Raw genomic sequence first — 17,350 nt, 5'->3', positions numbered from 1 at the left:
TCAAGATCTATCAATTTCAAATTGTCAAATATTTCAGCAATTTTAATTAACGATTACTTATCACATCTTCTCACACATAACATCGCTGCAAATATGACAGGATGTATACAGTTTGTACTCTGCTCGGTTAATTTTAAGGAATTAAACTATTATTGTTGACTTGTGAACTTTGAATTGATGACCAAAGCACCTTCACTTAATTGGCTGAATAGGGTCCACTAATAACATGACGGTAAGTTTTTAATTTATTATTATGTGAATGTCTGCATATCTGCCAGTAGTCATGGAAATAGTCTTTAGCAAGGTGAGATTGGTTTTCGGATGTGAATTGATGATGTAGAAAAATTTGTTCCTTGGCATATGCATACATTGCTAAACTGGCTATACAAGTATCTCCGTCGATCTGATACACCAAAAGACTCTTACGATCCCTTTAAGTGTTTGGTACTTACTCATATAGTAGTAAGCCACTATACAACCTAAATACAGATATATTCTTTATTTGCATTTTCTAAAGAATATATAGTCCATAAAAATTTTAATTGAAATTTTTTATATAGTTTACATTCAATGCAATAATTTAATTTAATTTTTTTATATAGTAGAGTGAAATTTTTTTATACTTTAGATATTTAAATTTATTGATTAACACACAGACAACAATAATACTTCATACTAACTAATCAACTTCATTATAATAATTTCTTTTCACACAATGATTTTTGATATGTTGGTATGAACACAGAAGATTAATGCAGTTCTTCTTACAAAGGAAATGAAAATCAAGTGCTCTATTGACCACTGCTGCTCCAGCAAAAAAGGTGTTTGAAGCAGTAGTTGGCGGAAGAAGACGTAGACCGTATCACCGGTGGAGTGATCAAGTTGAGGAAACACTAACTGGACTTGATGTACGAGACATGCTGACTCAGTCCGAAACTCGGTAACGGGTCAAATAAGTAAGTAAGTAAGTAAGAGTGAATAATTTTATACTTAAGATATTTAAATTTATTGAGTTAATTTATTTATTATTATTAACTAATCAACTTCATTATAATCATCTTTTTCCACACAATGATTTCTGATATGTTGATATGAACACAGAAGATTAACGCAGTTCTGCTTACAAAGGAAATGAAAATCAAGTGCTCTATTGACCACTACGAATTACGTTTAACTTTAACTAAAGAATTCTTCCTTATCACATTTATATGATTAACTCGTACATAAATTTACAGAATTACATAAATTTGTTTACTCAATCGCGTGAAAGTATTGAAAAGGATTTTCTTTTGTTATTTTTCCATTTTCCTCTTTAACTTTAATATTTTTCTTCTTGCTTCCTTTTGAAAGCGCAATCGAGTGTTAAACATGAGATAGTCTGTATCTTCACAGGACCACATTGTCGTCTATAAATTGCAATAGTTGCGCTCGTAGCTTGTATCTGCTCACATTCAAGGGAAAACATCCGAGTGGGATAATTTTAATATAATATGAAATTTTAACCATACCACACTGTATAATGAAAAAATTACATTTACATGAATTTTATTTTATCATTTTTAAATATTTAAAGTCATTAAAAGTCACTTATTATTTCAATACAAAAAGGAATTGCCAATTGTCTCATCAATTTTTAATTCAAAGTATTTTTCCATAAAAGTGCTATATCAAGTTCTTATTCATATGAATATTTATATGAATTTATTGTAAAAATATGTGCAAATTATTCTAGATTTATAATCTTGCAAATTTAATTTGAAATTCGTATATAAAGTTCTTAAAATCAAATTCAAATTTGACACCAAAAAATAAATAAATAAAAATAAAATTTATTTAAGTGAAACATTATTCAGTAAATAAACACAGAAATGCAAAATACAATAAATAAAAATAAATAAAATCAAAAATATTATTTTATTTTCTTTCATAAAAACGACAAACTACGATCCCTACTCTCTTCGAAACCTCTATATTGAAAACAATAGTTTACATCAAGAATATAATTTCTTCTGCCAAACCTGATGTCAAAATCTAGAGTCAATCTATGAAGTTAATATAGATTGACAAGGAAATAGAGCAATTTGGTACTTTTTAAAGTAAAAACAATTAAATGATTAAATTAAATATTAAATCGAAAGTCATAAATACTACTATATCATGTTTGCTAGAGAATTTGGATTATATTATTTTCAATTTAAATCTATTCAATAAGTTTTAAATGTAATTTTCCTATTGCACTCAATCATTTTCTTTATTTATACAAATGCACTTCAGTCTGTTCAAGTGATTTATGTTTTCTCAACTGGTGGCCAATTTACCCAACACAAATTCAACCATACTTGCCATGGAATCTATATAATCGAATAAAGCTACTGAATCCTTAACTGTGCCAAAGCCAATCCAATACGGTGGGAAGTGAATGCAAAACACTTATTCAGAGTGGAATAAAATGTCATAAATTGCCAGTATTTTACTTGCTCACTTCCAGCCCTAAGAAGTCCAACACTCAATTTGTTGATATTTGCTTGCTATGGTGCTTCCAGAAAGTCTGAAATCGTTTTAAAATAGCTTCAATAAATAGCATTCTTTATACAACATCCTACGGCTGCGTGGGTTCAAGAATATTTAAAATTTTTGCAGATATTTGTCACTCACAAAAAAATTGTAAATATATTTTTAAAATGAGAATTGTGGAAACTTTTATTCAAAGAAAATCGAACAATTTCACCAAAAGTTCATATAACTCACTTTGCAATTAAAACAAAGAAACGAGTTATCTTTAATTTTTTTGCAGCTCCGCATAAAGAATTAAGAAAAACATACATTTCGATCGCTAAATATTCCTAGAATGATAACTCGTAAAAGCTTGATACCCATCCACTCCAATTTTGCACATTCACTATAGCAATCACAAACAATCATACCATTTCACTTCCAATACTCTTACTTATATAGATATTAAAATTTACTGTTTTGAATCGCAAGTACATATGGGTTTAAATGGGCTTTTTGCCAAGAATATTTGTCGTGGCTGATTAAATTGGTCTACCAGTGCTTGCTTAGTCGTGTTTAAAAGAAATCTTCAAGGGAGAATTAGTTAGTGCCATATGTAAGAATGAGTAATTTTAGGGAGTGGGTGGGACGTGAATCTTTGTGAAAAAGTGCACAAGGATGTGTCTGATTGCATTTAACTTGAAAAGTGTCCACAATCTCTGTCGGCCTCAATCCAAGTTATTACACAGCTTTTACATAGCACGACTAAATAGTTAACAAGCACTCGCTCTGTAATGAACTAAAAGTGTGTACAGAGAGTCTTATCGCCAGAATTTTATATAGTTTTATAGAGCTTAATACTCTTCACGTAAAATCATCCGCAAGTTGACGACCACTGCAAACGATTAACGGATATACACCTTGAACGTCTACACACTCTATATCCATCTCTATCTAACTCGCGAAAGTTCTCAATAAATATAGAACTAACATCACTCTCAGGAAAAAAAATCAAATACGAATTATACGCGATCTACTTTGGAACAAGTAACAAAAGTAATGCTCGGTAGAATTATATGGATAGGGCATCCATGGATGTGTGGCTAAGTGATCGCGTATGAGTGAACAGAAGCCCGCTTGATAAATGCTTTATGGTAGATTTCATAATAAACATTAGCGAGATAGACTCTCCCCATGTTAGAATGACTACCAAGAACACAGCATTAAGTCCCCAAAGATGCATAACTTGCAGACACATGTTTGCAATCGCAATCGATGCAGCGATAATGCATCGCATTTATATAATAGCTTGTGTTATAATTACTTACAATGCACGACTTGTATTTATGTATTCTTGATATTAAGAAATTTTTTAATTATTTTCTTGGTTTTTCTGAATATGTGGTTATTACACATTCTTATGTGCAAATAATTGTTGAACTTTGATGCCATCAATGCCATTGCATTGTTATTGCATCAAACTAGCAAAAGCAATTCAATCAAAACACGAGAACATTGAGATTCTCAAAGTTTTTGAGATAACAAAATATTTAATAAAATATTTCCAAACTCCGCAAATGAACGCTCATCAATATTCGCTTAGACAACCATAGAATGCGGAAGGAGATGTGGTGACTTTACCACGTTGTTGTCACGGAATTAAAGTAAACTGTGAACAAAATCACTTCCAACGTAAACTCATAGGAAAACACCGCTGTGTACGGTGAAATTCAAGGACCACAACAGTCAGTAAATAACAACGAAACCAACTTTCGTCACTTGAGGCGCGGATGAATTTTGAAACTTCTCCATTCTGGAAAACATCATCGAACACTTAAAAAACTGAAAACTTTTGAATAAATTAAAATAGTTTAATTGCATAGTTTCTCTTATGTTGAAATTAATTTCATTATTGCACATAAGATACATATATTAAAACTTTCCAGAGTGTATTGTGCTATGTGATCCTGTTTCAAGATTTTACAAAAGAATACAAATAACTTTGTTATTCATTTATAAATTAGTTTTTATTTTGCAGAGACGAAATTATCTCCAAATCCTTTAAAAGCCTTTTAAAGCCTGAAATGGAAATCAATTCCTGGTTTTTTTTGATAAAAGTTATAGCTGTGATATTTGATTAATCTACTTGATAAAAATTCATAGTAAACTGAAGAGTTTCTAGATAATAGTGTATACACAGTGTACAGGAAAATTGAATATAACTCTCAATAAAATCTTAAAGAGGCTATACAATAACAATAAATTTATTCACATTAGTCATTTTATTGCTTTTGATGTATTCTTCAAGAAGCGAGGAAGAATCCTTTATTTTGGACATAAAGGCGGTAAAGAGTTTAATGTGAATATTTGAAAAACCCACAGAGTATTGTAATCAAAATTTTCTAAACTCATTAATATTGGTTATTACTGATTTAAAATGTCTGTAAGATATCAGAATAATCGGTTATGCTGACACTTTTCAAAATGCAATTGGCAGTGCATCTTTCTAAAATTTTGGAAATCTCATACCATGACAAACAAGTAATACATATCAGCATATCTGGTTGCGCTGAACCCATCAGGTACTTTAAGTCACTACTAACTCCACCACACTTTTCTTTAATTGAAATTAATCCGTTAATTGAACGATTTTGAAGGGTGAAAATGGCAATACATTGTCATCATATCGGGAAACCATTCGTTACAATATAAAGCGTAAATGTGGAAATGAATGCTTTTTATAAGATAGATTGACATATAGATATTATAATTTTAGATACAAAATTGTGGCAATATAAAAAAGTTATTGTTTTCTGTAAGCGTTTTGGAAAAAAAAGTCTGGTGCAAAATGAGAAAACTTCCGAATATCTGATTTCAAGTTGAGGTAAAGTTCGCCTAAAACTACGATTCCTATAAGAGTACATAAAAGTAAAACCATAACTATAAGAACTACAAAGGATTATAGCATAAATATATTAAAAAAATTATATCATATCAGACAATCTGTAAATAATCATATGATCATCACATTCATAGCAGACCATGGCTATGAAATACTTTTAATTATTTAAAACCAAGTCATCAAGAGAAACTATACTATATTGATATCGATAGGATATCAGATTTGTCACATGCAAAGGAACCAATACCTTTAATTCGATAGCGTAAAAGGAAGTTTTTATTTGATGAATTTATTGTTTTTTGTCTATTTACCTCATCGATGTTAATAATCTAAATTCGGAATGTTTAATTTAATGTGTCTTATGTATAATTTTTAATTACTCAATTAACTTCAATATTTGCTTAAGTGTTCCTAGTATTGTTGTCTTATTAGTGCGACTATGTCTATTTTCCTTCTGGGTTCTAATATGAAATATTGTCTACATTATTGAATAAATAAAACTTTTTTTTTTATAAAATGGTTTATAGTATTTGCTTATACAATAAATGTAGAAATCCTAAATAATTTATCATTAAAATAAACTCAAATAATGGTTTCATATAATAAATAATAAAAAGAACCACAACAAAGCAAAACTGAAGCAAAAAATGATCATATTCAGTAAGTATTTATACTGAAAATATTTATATATTTTGCAATTACTTTTTATTCTAAAAATAATTAGACTTTATTAACAAATAAATACAAAAAAATTATATTCACGTTCTTTGTTAAATTCCAGCACTCAATTTGTTCAGTAAATATCAGAATGGATTATATCGAGTATTAAGTAAATCTTCAGAAGACTTTCTTTAAATGCGTAAGCGAAGACCACAATGTAGTTTTCAGAACAGCTTTGCAAACATCTAAAAATTTGGGAATTAACGAGTTTCCTATATATATGCAATAACAGAGCCGATAACTTCATATAAATAGATCCGAAAAAGCAATAATCTATCAGACATCGATTGGTAGTCATCTCAAAGGCAATTTCGATAGAGTCATGAAATTCAATTTGTTTCTTATTTTTGCCATTTTGGCTTTCCTGACCGTATCTTCATATGGACAAGATACGACAGTTTCATCAGAAGAAACAACTGCAGCTCCAAGTGAAGACACAACTGTAGCTGTGACTGATGCACCTGTCGATGAAACCACCACTGTAGTTGTTACCGAAGCGCCTACTGAATCAGAAAGCACTGCGGCACCATGCGGAGGAGATAGAGGTCACCGAGGACATCACGGACATCACGGAGGTAGAGGCGGACGTGGTGGCAGAGGTGGACGAGGTGGTAGAGGACGTAGAGACGGTAGACGCGGCAGAGATAACCGAGGCAGACGTGGTGGCAGAAGCATTGGCCGTGGACGCAGAAACTGATTTATCTCAATTGTTAAAAACTTAAAAATCAATAAACCGAAGCATTTGCAATTATAGATCTACTTATATTTTTGGTATAAATCGTATTTCATTAACAAGGAATTATTCTTTTTTTTAATACGATAATGATATTCTTAAGTTTATTTATTTTGATGGAGATTATACTGTTAAAGTGTTAAAATCAGTTATAATTAGAAATGAATTACTTCTCAACTCCCAAAGTGCGAAGATCGTCTAATGGAATTTAAGCTATTTAAGCGATTATCTATAAGAAAGAATAGGGTCAAAAATAATTATTATGAGTACAAATCGCGACACCTCTTTACAGGTATCCGGTTATTTGACAGCCTGGGCGACGAATGTGTAGGCCCAAAATTAATTGACAGCAATTACAATCGAGGTTGAAGATTAGAGCTGTCAGGAAAATATGCTATTAGTTGAAGATAATATTCTTTAGATAATTTTTTTTTTTTGTTTTTACCGTAAGTGGAAAGCATCGCAAACCACAGAATGAGACTTGAACTCACAAAAACCACCTCTTAGAAATAAATAGCAATGTGAAAACTTCACTCCAGTAATCAGGAGAGAGAGATGAGAGCAGATAGGCTTAATACCTAGCGGGCCTAGTTTATCTCAGACAGAAAGCATGGGCGTAATTAAGGAGATGAAGTTATAGTGTTATAGTAAAAGGATTGGGAGACTAGGAACACGAAAGCGACAGTTATACAAGGGAATGAAGTGGGGATTACGGTCCCATTCATCAAAGTAATGGGACAGGTATTGGGGAGGTTTGAAGCGGTAGGCTTAAATAAAGTCATCAGGGAAGGTGTTTAGAATGGAGACGTCAGGAGTGAACATAAAACTCTTGTTACCCTCTCGAGATGATAGCATAACAATATGTGATAAATTATATCCTGTATGACTTGATAGTCACTGTAGTGTAGTGAATTGGCTGATAACCTGGTCAGTGAAAGCTGTTCTGGTAAGAGCTCTTAGACTGGGTCATTGATTTTACAAAATTTGTTCACAAAAAAAGGTGGCCCAATCAAAAAACTCTTTGTAGACAAGCCTTCACTGACCAGGTTATGTGAACATGCAAACTGTTGACAATGCAATTAAAGAAAATGGACTTCAGAATATCGATCATCACAGGTGAATACTAAATAAGCACAATGAGAATCATCACAGATTTAACATTTCAGCCACGTTTAGAGATTGTCGGTGCACATAGCACTTTTTTTTATTGGCCTGCATTTACAGAAACGAGTTGGGGATTATTAGATAAGCATGATGTCTATCCGGTACGAGAATAATAAACAAGAGTAATGATTAACACGAAAATCTATCAAAAGACCCACATTACTGACAAACAAAATTATATCTGCACATTCAAATTGATATTTTCTGCTGTTGCTCCAATTTTATGAATTTTCAGAATTGAATTCGAACAGAAGTTATTTGTGTTATCCCTTTATGCATATCGATGAGCATTTCTTTCTCAAAGTGAATATCACAACTCTATTTGCAATACATGTTAATAATATGAGGTGCGTAAGAACAGAGTACCAAACGGATTGAATAATGCATTTGGATACGTTATGGTTGTTATTATTTTGAATTGTTGTTGTTATTATTTGCGATTTTCAAAGAGATTAAATAACTCAATGGGGCAAATGAAGTCTCTGTGTTTGCTTTCTTCTACCACAATATTCAACTACTTCACATGTAAAGCACATTAATCTTTTATTAACATTTCTACAGTTTTTTATTTTATTTCTTTATACTTATTGATGAAGTTCGTCACTTAAGAATAATATTTTATTTAAAACGTAAGTTCTTAATAATCATTTTACGCAATTCTATTTAAATAAATAAAAAAATTTGTTTAGACTTAGTACGTAGTTCTTATTTTCAGCTACTTAGTCAATACTGATATGAAACAAAAAAAAACACAGCTAAGCAAACATTTGAAAAATTTCGATATTACTTCTTAATATTAATGAAAACAAAATCTGCGACAAACAGTTTCCATATAAATATATTCAAGCCAACACTGAAACGTTAGAATTAGTTTGGCACTCATTTAATCAATTTCTCAAGCCATGAAATTAAATTTACTTACGATTTTAACTGCTTTGGCCTTTTTGGCTTTACAAGCTAATGGTCAGGCTTCAGATCCCATTACTTCCATTACTTCAGCCGAAGGAACATCTTCCCCAGCTCCTAGCACTGAGGCACCAACCACTACTGAAGCACCAACTACTGAAACGCCTACTGAAACTACTGCAGCGCCAGATACTACTGCTGCACCTGTTACCGAAACTCCTACTACAGCTGTACCAGCCACTGAAGCTCCATCAGCAAGCACAAGGGCACCATGCAAGCCGGATCGTCCACATAGACACCATGGACACCATGGAGGACATAGACATGGTGGTAGAGGAGGACGTGGAGGTAGAGGAGGACGTGGTGGTAGAGGAGGAGAAGGTGGTAGAGGAGGAGAAGGTGGTAGAGGAGGTCGTGGTGGTAGAGGAGGAAAAGGGGGCCGTGGTGGTAGAGGAGGCGGTGGTGGCAGAGGCGGAAAACGTGGAGGCAAAAGCCGCGGACGTTAAATCTAATTTACTATGGCTTAACTCATTTCGTACTTAAATTCTCCAAATAAATAATTTGCAACCATAAATATAAATGTACTATTTTATTAAAGTAAGCAGTCCAAAAACTTTATAAGAGTCAACTTCTTTAGCAAAATCCAGAAATATTATCATCTCGCTGACTCATTTAAATTAAGTCACTTATTTAATAAATCTGATGAATATTACTCATAGTAAACGTAACACAGGTTAAATTAGGTAACGCTTTCTGGTCACAATTCACTATAGACATATTAGTCTCTCTAGTTACATAAATCCATGTTATGGAAAATCTCACAATTTGGCTCATTTTAAATGAACTAAATATAGCTTGAACCGAGAACCTTGAGCGAGATTAATTTAAAAAATTTTTTTCTTTAGTAACATATTTCCAAATGCAAAATTTTGAAAAATTAAATTTCTTTCTAATAGAAAGAAATTTGTTGAAAATAACTTTAATATATAATATAACTTTAACCAGAAACGTAACTACCAATACGATAGAATAGCTATTCCTACTGATAATCAGGCACTTATAAAAGCACTCAATTTGCATCAGGTGGCAATAAGATTGGCGAATGGGGGTCTCAAAAAGCTCAGTATCCTTGGCAAAAGAAACTAGATATTGATGCTATAAGATCCAGGTGATGCTGGAATTTCCCAAACGAAGTTGCTGACAAACTTGTACAAAAAGAAAAAATCTTCTTGCTTGTAGACCTAAAATCATTCAAAAGACATACTGTAATAACTTCCAAGGCTTTCATATAAAAGATCGAGTACAGTAATTTTTAACCTAAAGTGGTTTAAGGATTGTATGCAATTAAGTTAAAGCAATTTAAGAATCGTTACAGGAGTACTGACATATTATAATATTAGAAACTTATTCCAATGAAATTTGTAGATTTTATAGGGAAAGAATGTAACTTCAAAACACGTGCTGGATTTTGCGCAAGACTGATACATAAATGAAAGAAGTACCGGGTACGCCATCTCATATCAAATACAAAAATAAAACTCTATTATGCATACTACTATTATATATTATGCAATATAATATATATTACTATATATTATATATATACTACAATTTATAGTGGAACTTGAATTTGAAGAAATACTTTAATCTCATGAATGGGGCACATTAAATCTTTAGATCACTGTGTAAATTATCTCAACATAATAATTATAATAATAATATTAATAATAATATACCTAAAGCAAAATACTTAGTATAGTCACCAATAATAAGAGATCCTATCCACACTACAAAAATAATTGCAACAAATTTACACATGAAACAATCGGAGCTCGCAAAGGAGTTCAAACGCAGGCACGTCGCTATAGCCGCACTCTTGTTCTTTCATAATCTGTCGTTTTCGGATATATATTCAGCATACTTCATCCTTGCAAACAACATACCCAAGTAAATATGTGGAGAAGTAAACAGATATAGAGAGAAATATAAGATAAAGAAGAAGAAGATTTTAGAAAGATTTTCTTGAGTATATATAAGTCCATGCAGTAGAAACGAAAGTAATTATTTTCAGTTACATATACTTCCTAGTAATATCGTCTTATTTTATTGTGAGAGGATAATTATTATTAAACAAAAAATTATTAATTTAAGGTACTCATATTTAAAATTTATTGGAAGAAACAATTACACAAATAATATGTTAAATCATCCATAGAATATATTATAGACATTGGTTTTAATTCTGTACTACTTGTAATTTCTAAGATCTTAAAACATTTTTAAAATCATCAATAACATCAAAATAAATGATTCCATATACAACTTAGCAGTTATGAGATCTTAATTTTCAAATCTAATATTTTTTGGTCTGGAAAGTTACGAAGTTATGACGCAAGTACTTCTTGCACACTTTTCTTCGTTGGAGGCGTGACATATCATCCACCTTACAAATAGAAATAAAACAATTGAATTTAGTCGAATAAAGTAATTTACAAATGACTCAATATTGACGTTTTTCGCTAAATACACACAATTTCATCTGCGTCGTTCACACTTAAGTTCACATAGAAAGCAAAACACTTAAGTAAATATGTATACTGCCAACCTGTGTCAAATTTTGATACTCGTACATTAAGAAAATATTATATCTTGTATACATAACTTCAATATTGATTTGTGTCAACAAATGAATTAATTTACTTTAGCTACATAAAAGTCCTAAACAAGATGAACAATGGCCAGTTAATTTTAAATTCATCAACATATTGTTCCAAACAATCGACTCTAAGGATTAAATGGAGAAATGCAGTATCAGCAGCCGTTTTGTGTAATGTCCATAATATTGGCATTTTGACAGGATACAACTACTGCAGCTACAAGCTCAAACTACTCAACTATTTAGACAATTACTCGAACTACAGATTAACTGCTTAAAAGGACATCAAATGAGAGCTTTGACTTTCATTTTTCAAAGAAAGGTAAAAAAAGGAAAACAGGTAAAAACCGAAGGTAATACGGTGGCAAAAGTTTTTGGATCAAAAATCAAATAAGCAGAACACAATGGAATATATGTAAACATATTCCAAGCAGAAATAGGCGCCATCAATAAATGTACTTAGTTTAATCTTGCAACGATGATAACAAGCGGGACACAGCCATATCATCAAGCAATTAAATTGCCATTCGACCGTTCAGCTTGTATGTGGTTGACTCCAAGTTAGCTTGGAGTTGTCTTCAGAAATTAAATCAACTAGGCAAAGACAACAAAATTAGCTTTCACTGGGTTTTAGAACATACAGATCCAGCACAGTCAGATACAGTCAATGAAATCGACAGAATTGGAGCCCCCATGGCAATGATTGGGCCTTAGTCCTACAGCGACATAACACAAATCTATTAGGAAGAAATGCTGAAGAATTAGGACATATAAAAGAGGCAGAAATTTATGTCGAGTCGTACAGGGTTGTCATAATCTGAATTATTATTAGGTAACCATAATAGCTAAGAACAGTAATCACAGAACAGATTTAGCATGTTAAGTAGACTTAATGAACAGCTGATTAGCATAAGTATTGCATCAAAACTGCAGATACTATAGTTAAGGATCTGAGTCACCTGAGCACCTGAGAACATAATACCAGGCAAAAAATGATTAATACGAAGGCTACAGGACAATATAAGATTTTCATAGCGCTTATGCTAATAGACGGTAGAGCAACACATCTTCAAGCATTGGCCGATTAAATGATAAAAGCCACCACCTTGCAGGCTCAGAAGATAAATTTGGTACTAGAAGAGCAGCCATGATTCAATGCATTCATCTTTCCATATTTTAAACGACGTCAGATCTTTGTATATATCTACCATTCTAAGCGTTTTGGATTTTTTTCGGTGGAATGTTGAAGCAGGTTTGTAGTTATTTAGCGTGGATTTAAGATATGATTGACGAAACTCACTTCAACAAAATGTTAAATAAATAAACGACAACAGATTTTTTGGTATTTTTAGAGTTTGCAAACACTTAACTAAACAATGCATATAAGAATCAAATAAAAGATATTAGATACAAATATTAAAATCAAATAAATATATTATTTATATCTATTATATACAAAAACAGCAAATATTTGAAGACCAAACATTGAATGTCGAAGAATTTTCATATAAATAACTGATGAAGAGTTTGATGAAGAGACATTAGAACTTACCCAACTAACTGGCATAGTAACTGTATCAACGGCACCATGAAATTCAGTTTAAGCATTTTGGTACTTTTGGCCTTGTTGGCTACATTAACCAATGCACAGACAACGACTGTTGCTGGCGCTACAACCACTGATCCGTCAGCCACAACAACAGTAGCAGTTTCGACAACTGATTCTGCCACAACCACAACAGCAGCAGCGACGACAACCACTGTATCTGCTACCACGACTGCAGCCACTACTGTTGCTCCAGGCGCATCCACAACCATATCATCGGATGTAACGACTAAACCTTCTAAAACAGATTGTCATCAACATGGACACAGAGGTCACAGACACGGACATAGAGGTGGTCGCGGTGATAGAGGCGGCAGAGGCGGTAGAGGAGGACGCGGCGGTCGTGGTGGGCGTGGCGGAAGAGGTGGCCGTGGTGGTCGCGGTGGTAGAGGAGGACGCGGTGGAAGCAGAGGTGGACGCAGAGGAGGCAGAGGAAATAGAGGAGGACGCGGAGGAAACAGAGGTGGACGCAGGGGCCGTAATTAATAATATTAAGTGATACCAAATTGCAAACCAAAAACTCTAATAAAATTTTAATGAGCAAACAAAATTTATTGTTACTTTTTTAGTTTGCATTAATTAATTAAGCTTTTTAAAAATTATTCCTTGCAATAGTTTGCTCTGAAAATGAACGAAGAAAAGTCAAAAAAAGGCAATTTTTAGTAAAAAAAGTCATATCTTGCTATTTCTTTTGCTTGAAGTAAAATGAAAAATATATGTGAAGAGAGAATAAAGAACTGTTACCATAAAAATATCTGAATTTTTTATTATCAAGGAACTTAATATAAAGGAACAGAAAAAATTCTAAAATTATATTAATACTTTTTAAATAACTTCTAATCTCTTCTTCTTTTACGAGGTATCTTATAATAATCTTATAATCATAATGTATAGAACAGATTGATCTACTATTATTCTACCAAGTATTATATTAAAAAGTGCTTATGATGTTCACGTTACGGGATATTGTAGGCTACAGAGAAGTTAAGAGAATATTTTTTAAGAAGAGTTTTAGGAAAAATATTCAGAAAGTATTATAATTAAGACTGCGTAAGGGTATTAACATGTCCTCCTAATGCGGAGGGCAATTATCCAAATGAACAATGCAATGATTAAAATAATTGTCCTCTGAACTGTGGTAAAGTAAAACATAAATATACAGTTGATCAACCAGAAACTACATATAGTATCTGAATAATGCAAAGTAATCGAGGATTGTCAAAAGGCAAATGATTGATGTACTCTATGATAGAAGCTTGGTCTTTAATCGACACAATGATGCACTACTATGGCAATGACACTGCTAAAGGTGTACAGATTCCTTTTAACATTAAATTTTCTATCATTACCCTGAATTAATACATAGCCGTACGCCGTACAGGAAGAAGTGTTGAGTGGGTGGTATGTAGTTATCAAAATGATTAAGTGGAAAGTAAGTAAAAGTCAGGTATGGAACATTTAGATTTGTTTAACATTTTGCTTCTCAGTATTAATTTAAAGATTATTATGAGTAGTAAATTATTATGAGAATAGAAGCAATGATTTAGGATAATGATAAAATCAAAATATAAGACTCTATTCTTTTAAGATAATAGGCATCTTTAAAAACCATGATGATAAAAGGAAATGACAAACTTAAAATTTCGACTTATGACAAGATACTGAAAATTGCTCGCCTACCAAACCTGATTCTAATCTAGAATTGAATCTTGAACAATGATAGTTTCTGAAGAGGAACCTCTACACCTATTCGAAAGACAGACTTTATGCAGAAGTCTTACCGTAACAATGAAGACATAAGAAAATCTAAAGAAAACAAGATGGAATTAAATAGGAGAGGTGGGAAGATTTGAACAATTCAAAATATATTCTAAATTGTTAGACGAATTATATAATTCTGCTTGAAGCACTTTGTCTCGAGTAATTTTTCTCAATGAGACTTATTCACTTAAATAAATAATATAAATTAAAAAAAAGTATATATTAATTGAATTTCTTCTTTATTAGTTTTCCGTCATTGCAGTTTTCATCAAAAATTATAATCTTTTCTTTAGATCACATAAGGATGAAAGGCGAGATTGAATGCGTGACCAAATGAGCTCTAAACGACTTCTTCTTGAACTTCTCGTTGTCGTTGCAGTAGCAGGAGTAGTCGTTGCCGTACCAGCGACTGTCGTACCAGCGACATTGGCAGCTGTTGTGGTGACTTGGCCATTACACGAAAAGGCTAATACGGATAAAACTACCAAAATTCCGAAAAAACTTATCTTCATTTTTACAAAGTTTTTTATTCAAAGCACGTCAAACTCAATTCTAAGCACATTAAATTAAAATATTTTTATTTATATACAAATTTTGACGTGCAAAAACGCTAAAAATCAAAATAAATAAATAATGCTAATATTTGTTTAAGTGTTTTGCTCTTGCAATTTATTTATTTAATTTTAATTTTTCACTTGTAGTTCAGAAATTAAATTTCGCAAAAAACACAAATTTCATGCTGCCCTCAAAAGTATGCTAAATAAAATTATTTTAAAACAAATTAATTTGCAATTCAGAAGTAAATATTTTTAATAGAGAAAATTTCTTTCTCAGCCAAAGTAAACACTTCTGTTATGAAAGACACAAAGGCTCCTCAACACAGCTTCAAAACAATTTTGAGCCAATATTTGTGCATGAATAACAAGACAAATATTTTCAAAAAGTTTTTAAAATTTATATACAACATTAAGTTTAATATTTTCGACATTCTCCTCGTTGTTTCCAGTACAGCCACTTCAGTTTAATGGAAAAACCCATTGAAAGGTTGTAGTGAATTTACGAAATAATACCACCATTGACATGTATTGAATGAAAGTACCGACAGTTATAATAACTTCAAGTGCTCACAATTTGAGTGTCGTTCAAAATTCACAACAAAAGGTGAGATACACTAAAATAATATCTCATAAATACTCAAATATATAATATACATCTTAGGGCATTGATAGTTTGTAGCTCAAAAGTGTTCTACTTATGTGAATAATTGAGGAATTAAAAAAAAGACCAACATTAAGCACAATATATATAAGAAGATAATAATATACGGCAATCACTGCTCTTTTAGGTAGACTGCTTTTCTTGTCTAAATTAAAACTGCAGCTTTCTTCCGAAAAGCAGAAAAGTTAGGCGTTTTGTCTAGATCTTAACTAGACAGTAATTTTTTCATGTGTAATTATACAAACAAAATGTGGTACTTAATCACTGAATAAAAATTTAACTATTACTAGCAATTATTTAAGAAAAACAATAAGAACTGAAGTAATATTGCTTTTAACTTAAGCTCCTTAAGCTCAAAGTATTTTGTGGCATTAAAAACGACCACTATCGGTATATGAGATCTTTTCATTTTAATGAGAATTCCTTAAGAGCTCTTTAAGACCATCGAAAATAATTTACACCAACAACAGTCTCACTAGTGCCAATGAGAGTTTCCCCGTCCTCAACACAAAATTACGATTTAAAAGAGCATAAAGGCAGTGCTGCTATTTCTATTGAGAACCGAGCTGCAATTAAAGCCTTTCATTATTCCACCATAAAATTGAAGGAATAGGTGAACTAAGACTTTAGCTACCTATGCAAGTAACTAATCACTCTTTGGTTACTGAAGTAGAAATAAAGAAAGAACTAGAAAACTAGAAGGTTTGTACTGCCGTAGTGCCTTCCTGGATGTAAGCTTAGGGGTACCGGTTGTTATTCCTTTGGAGATCGTTAACAAAAGCTCTCACCTGTATTTTTTTCAGTTAGCTAATAATAATAAACTGAAGGCACTTAAGTCATGTGTAATAGGTGATTATTCTAGCTTATATATATATAACAAAATTAAATCTAAGGAACTCATTAAAAAGTAACGAATGAATACCGCTTGAAAAAGTGTCGCTCTGCAATTTCCAGATCGACTCAATTTCCTACAGAAGATGAAGAGCTATCATTAAGACAGCCATATTGTCATTTGCATAATGGAAACATTATACTATTAGCTTAGTTTTAAGACTTTTTAGGAGGGTTCAATACCACAACTCATCGAGGAAATTAAACTTGAGTAAAAACCATCGTAAACTCCATTTTCAAAATATTGTGACATTTCAATTTATTAGAACTCCCCAATGTAATTTTGAATGTAACATTATT

At 31.9% G+C, this 17,350-nt stretch overlaps 2 protein-coding genes across 2 annotated transcripts; both read left to right on the top strand.

The window, feature by feature from the left end:
• The first annotated feature begins 8,914 nt into the window (after positions 1-8,914).
• On the top strand, positions 8,915-9,424 carry LOC119674060 (mesenchyme-specific cell surface glycoprotein-like). The gene has a single exon (XM_038085183.1). The coding sequence runs from the start codon at positions 8,915-8,917 to the stop codon at positions 9,422-9,424; it is 510 nt and encodes a 169-aa protein (XP_037941111.1).
• A 3,738-nt stretch (positions 9,425-13,162) lies between these two features.
• LOC119674059 (keratin, type II cytoskeletal 2 epidermal-like) lies at positions 13,163-13,666 on the top strand. Its single transcript, XM_038085182.1, has one exon. It carries the CDS (start codon positions 13,163-13,165, stop codon positions 13,664-13,666), a length of 504 nt encoding a protein of 167 aa, XP_037941110.1.
• Positions 13,667-17,350: the final 3,684 nt, after the last annotated feature.

The sequence above is a fragment of the Teleopsis dalmanni genome, chromosome 2 (genome assembly GCF_002237135.1).
Source record: "Teleopsis dalmanni isolate 2A chromosome 2, ASM223713v2, whole genome shotgun sequence".
In the NCBI taxonomy this organism is placed as follows: domain Eukaryota; kingdom Metazoa; phylum Arthropoda; class Insecta; order Diptera; family Diopsidae; genus Teleopsis; species Teleopsis dalmanni.
The sequence above is the reverse complement of the archived record's forward strand: the minus strand, read 5'-3'. Positions and strand labels throughout refer to the sequence as shown.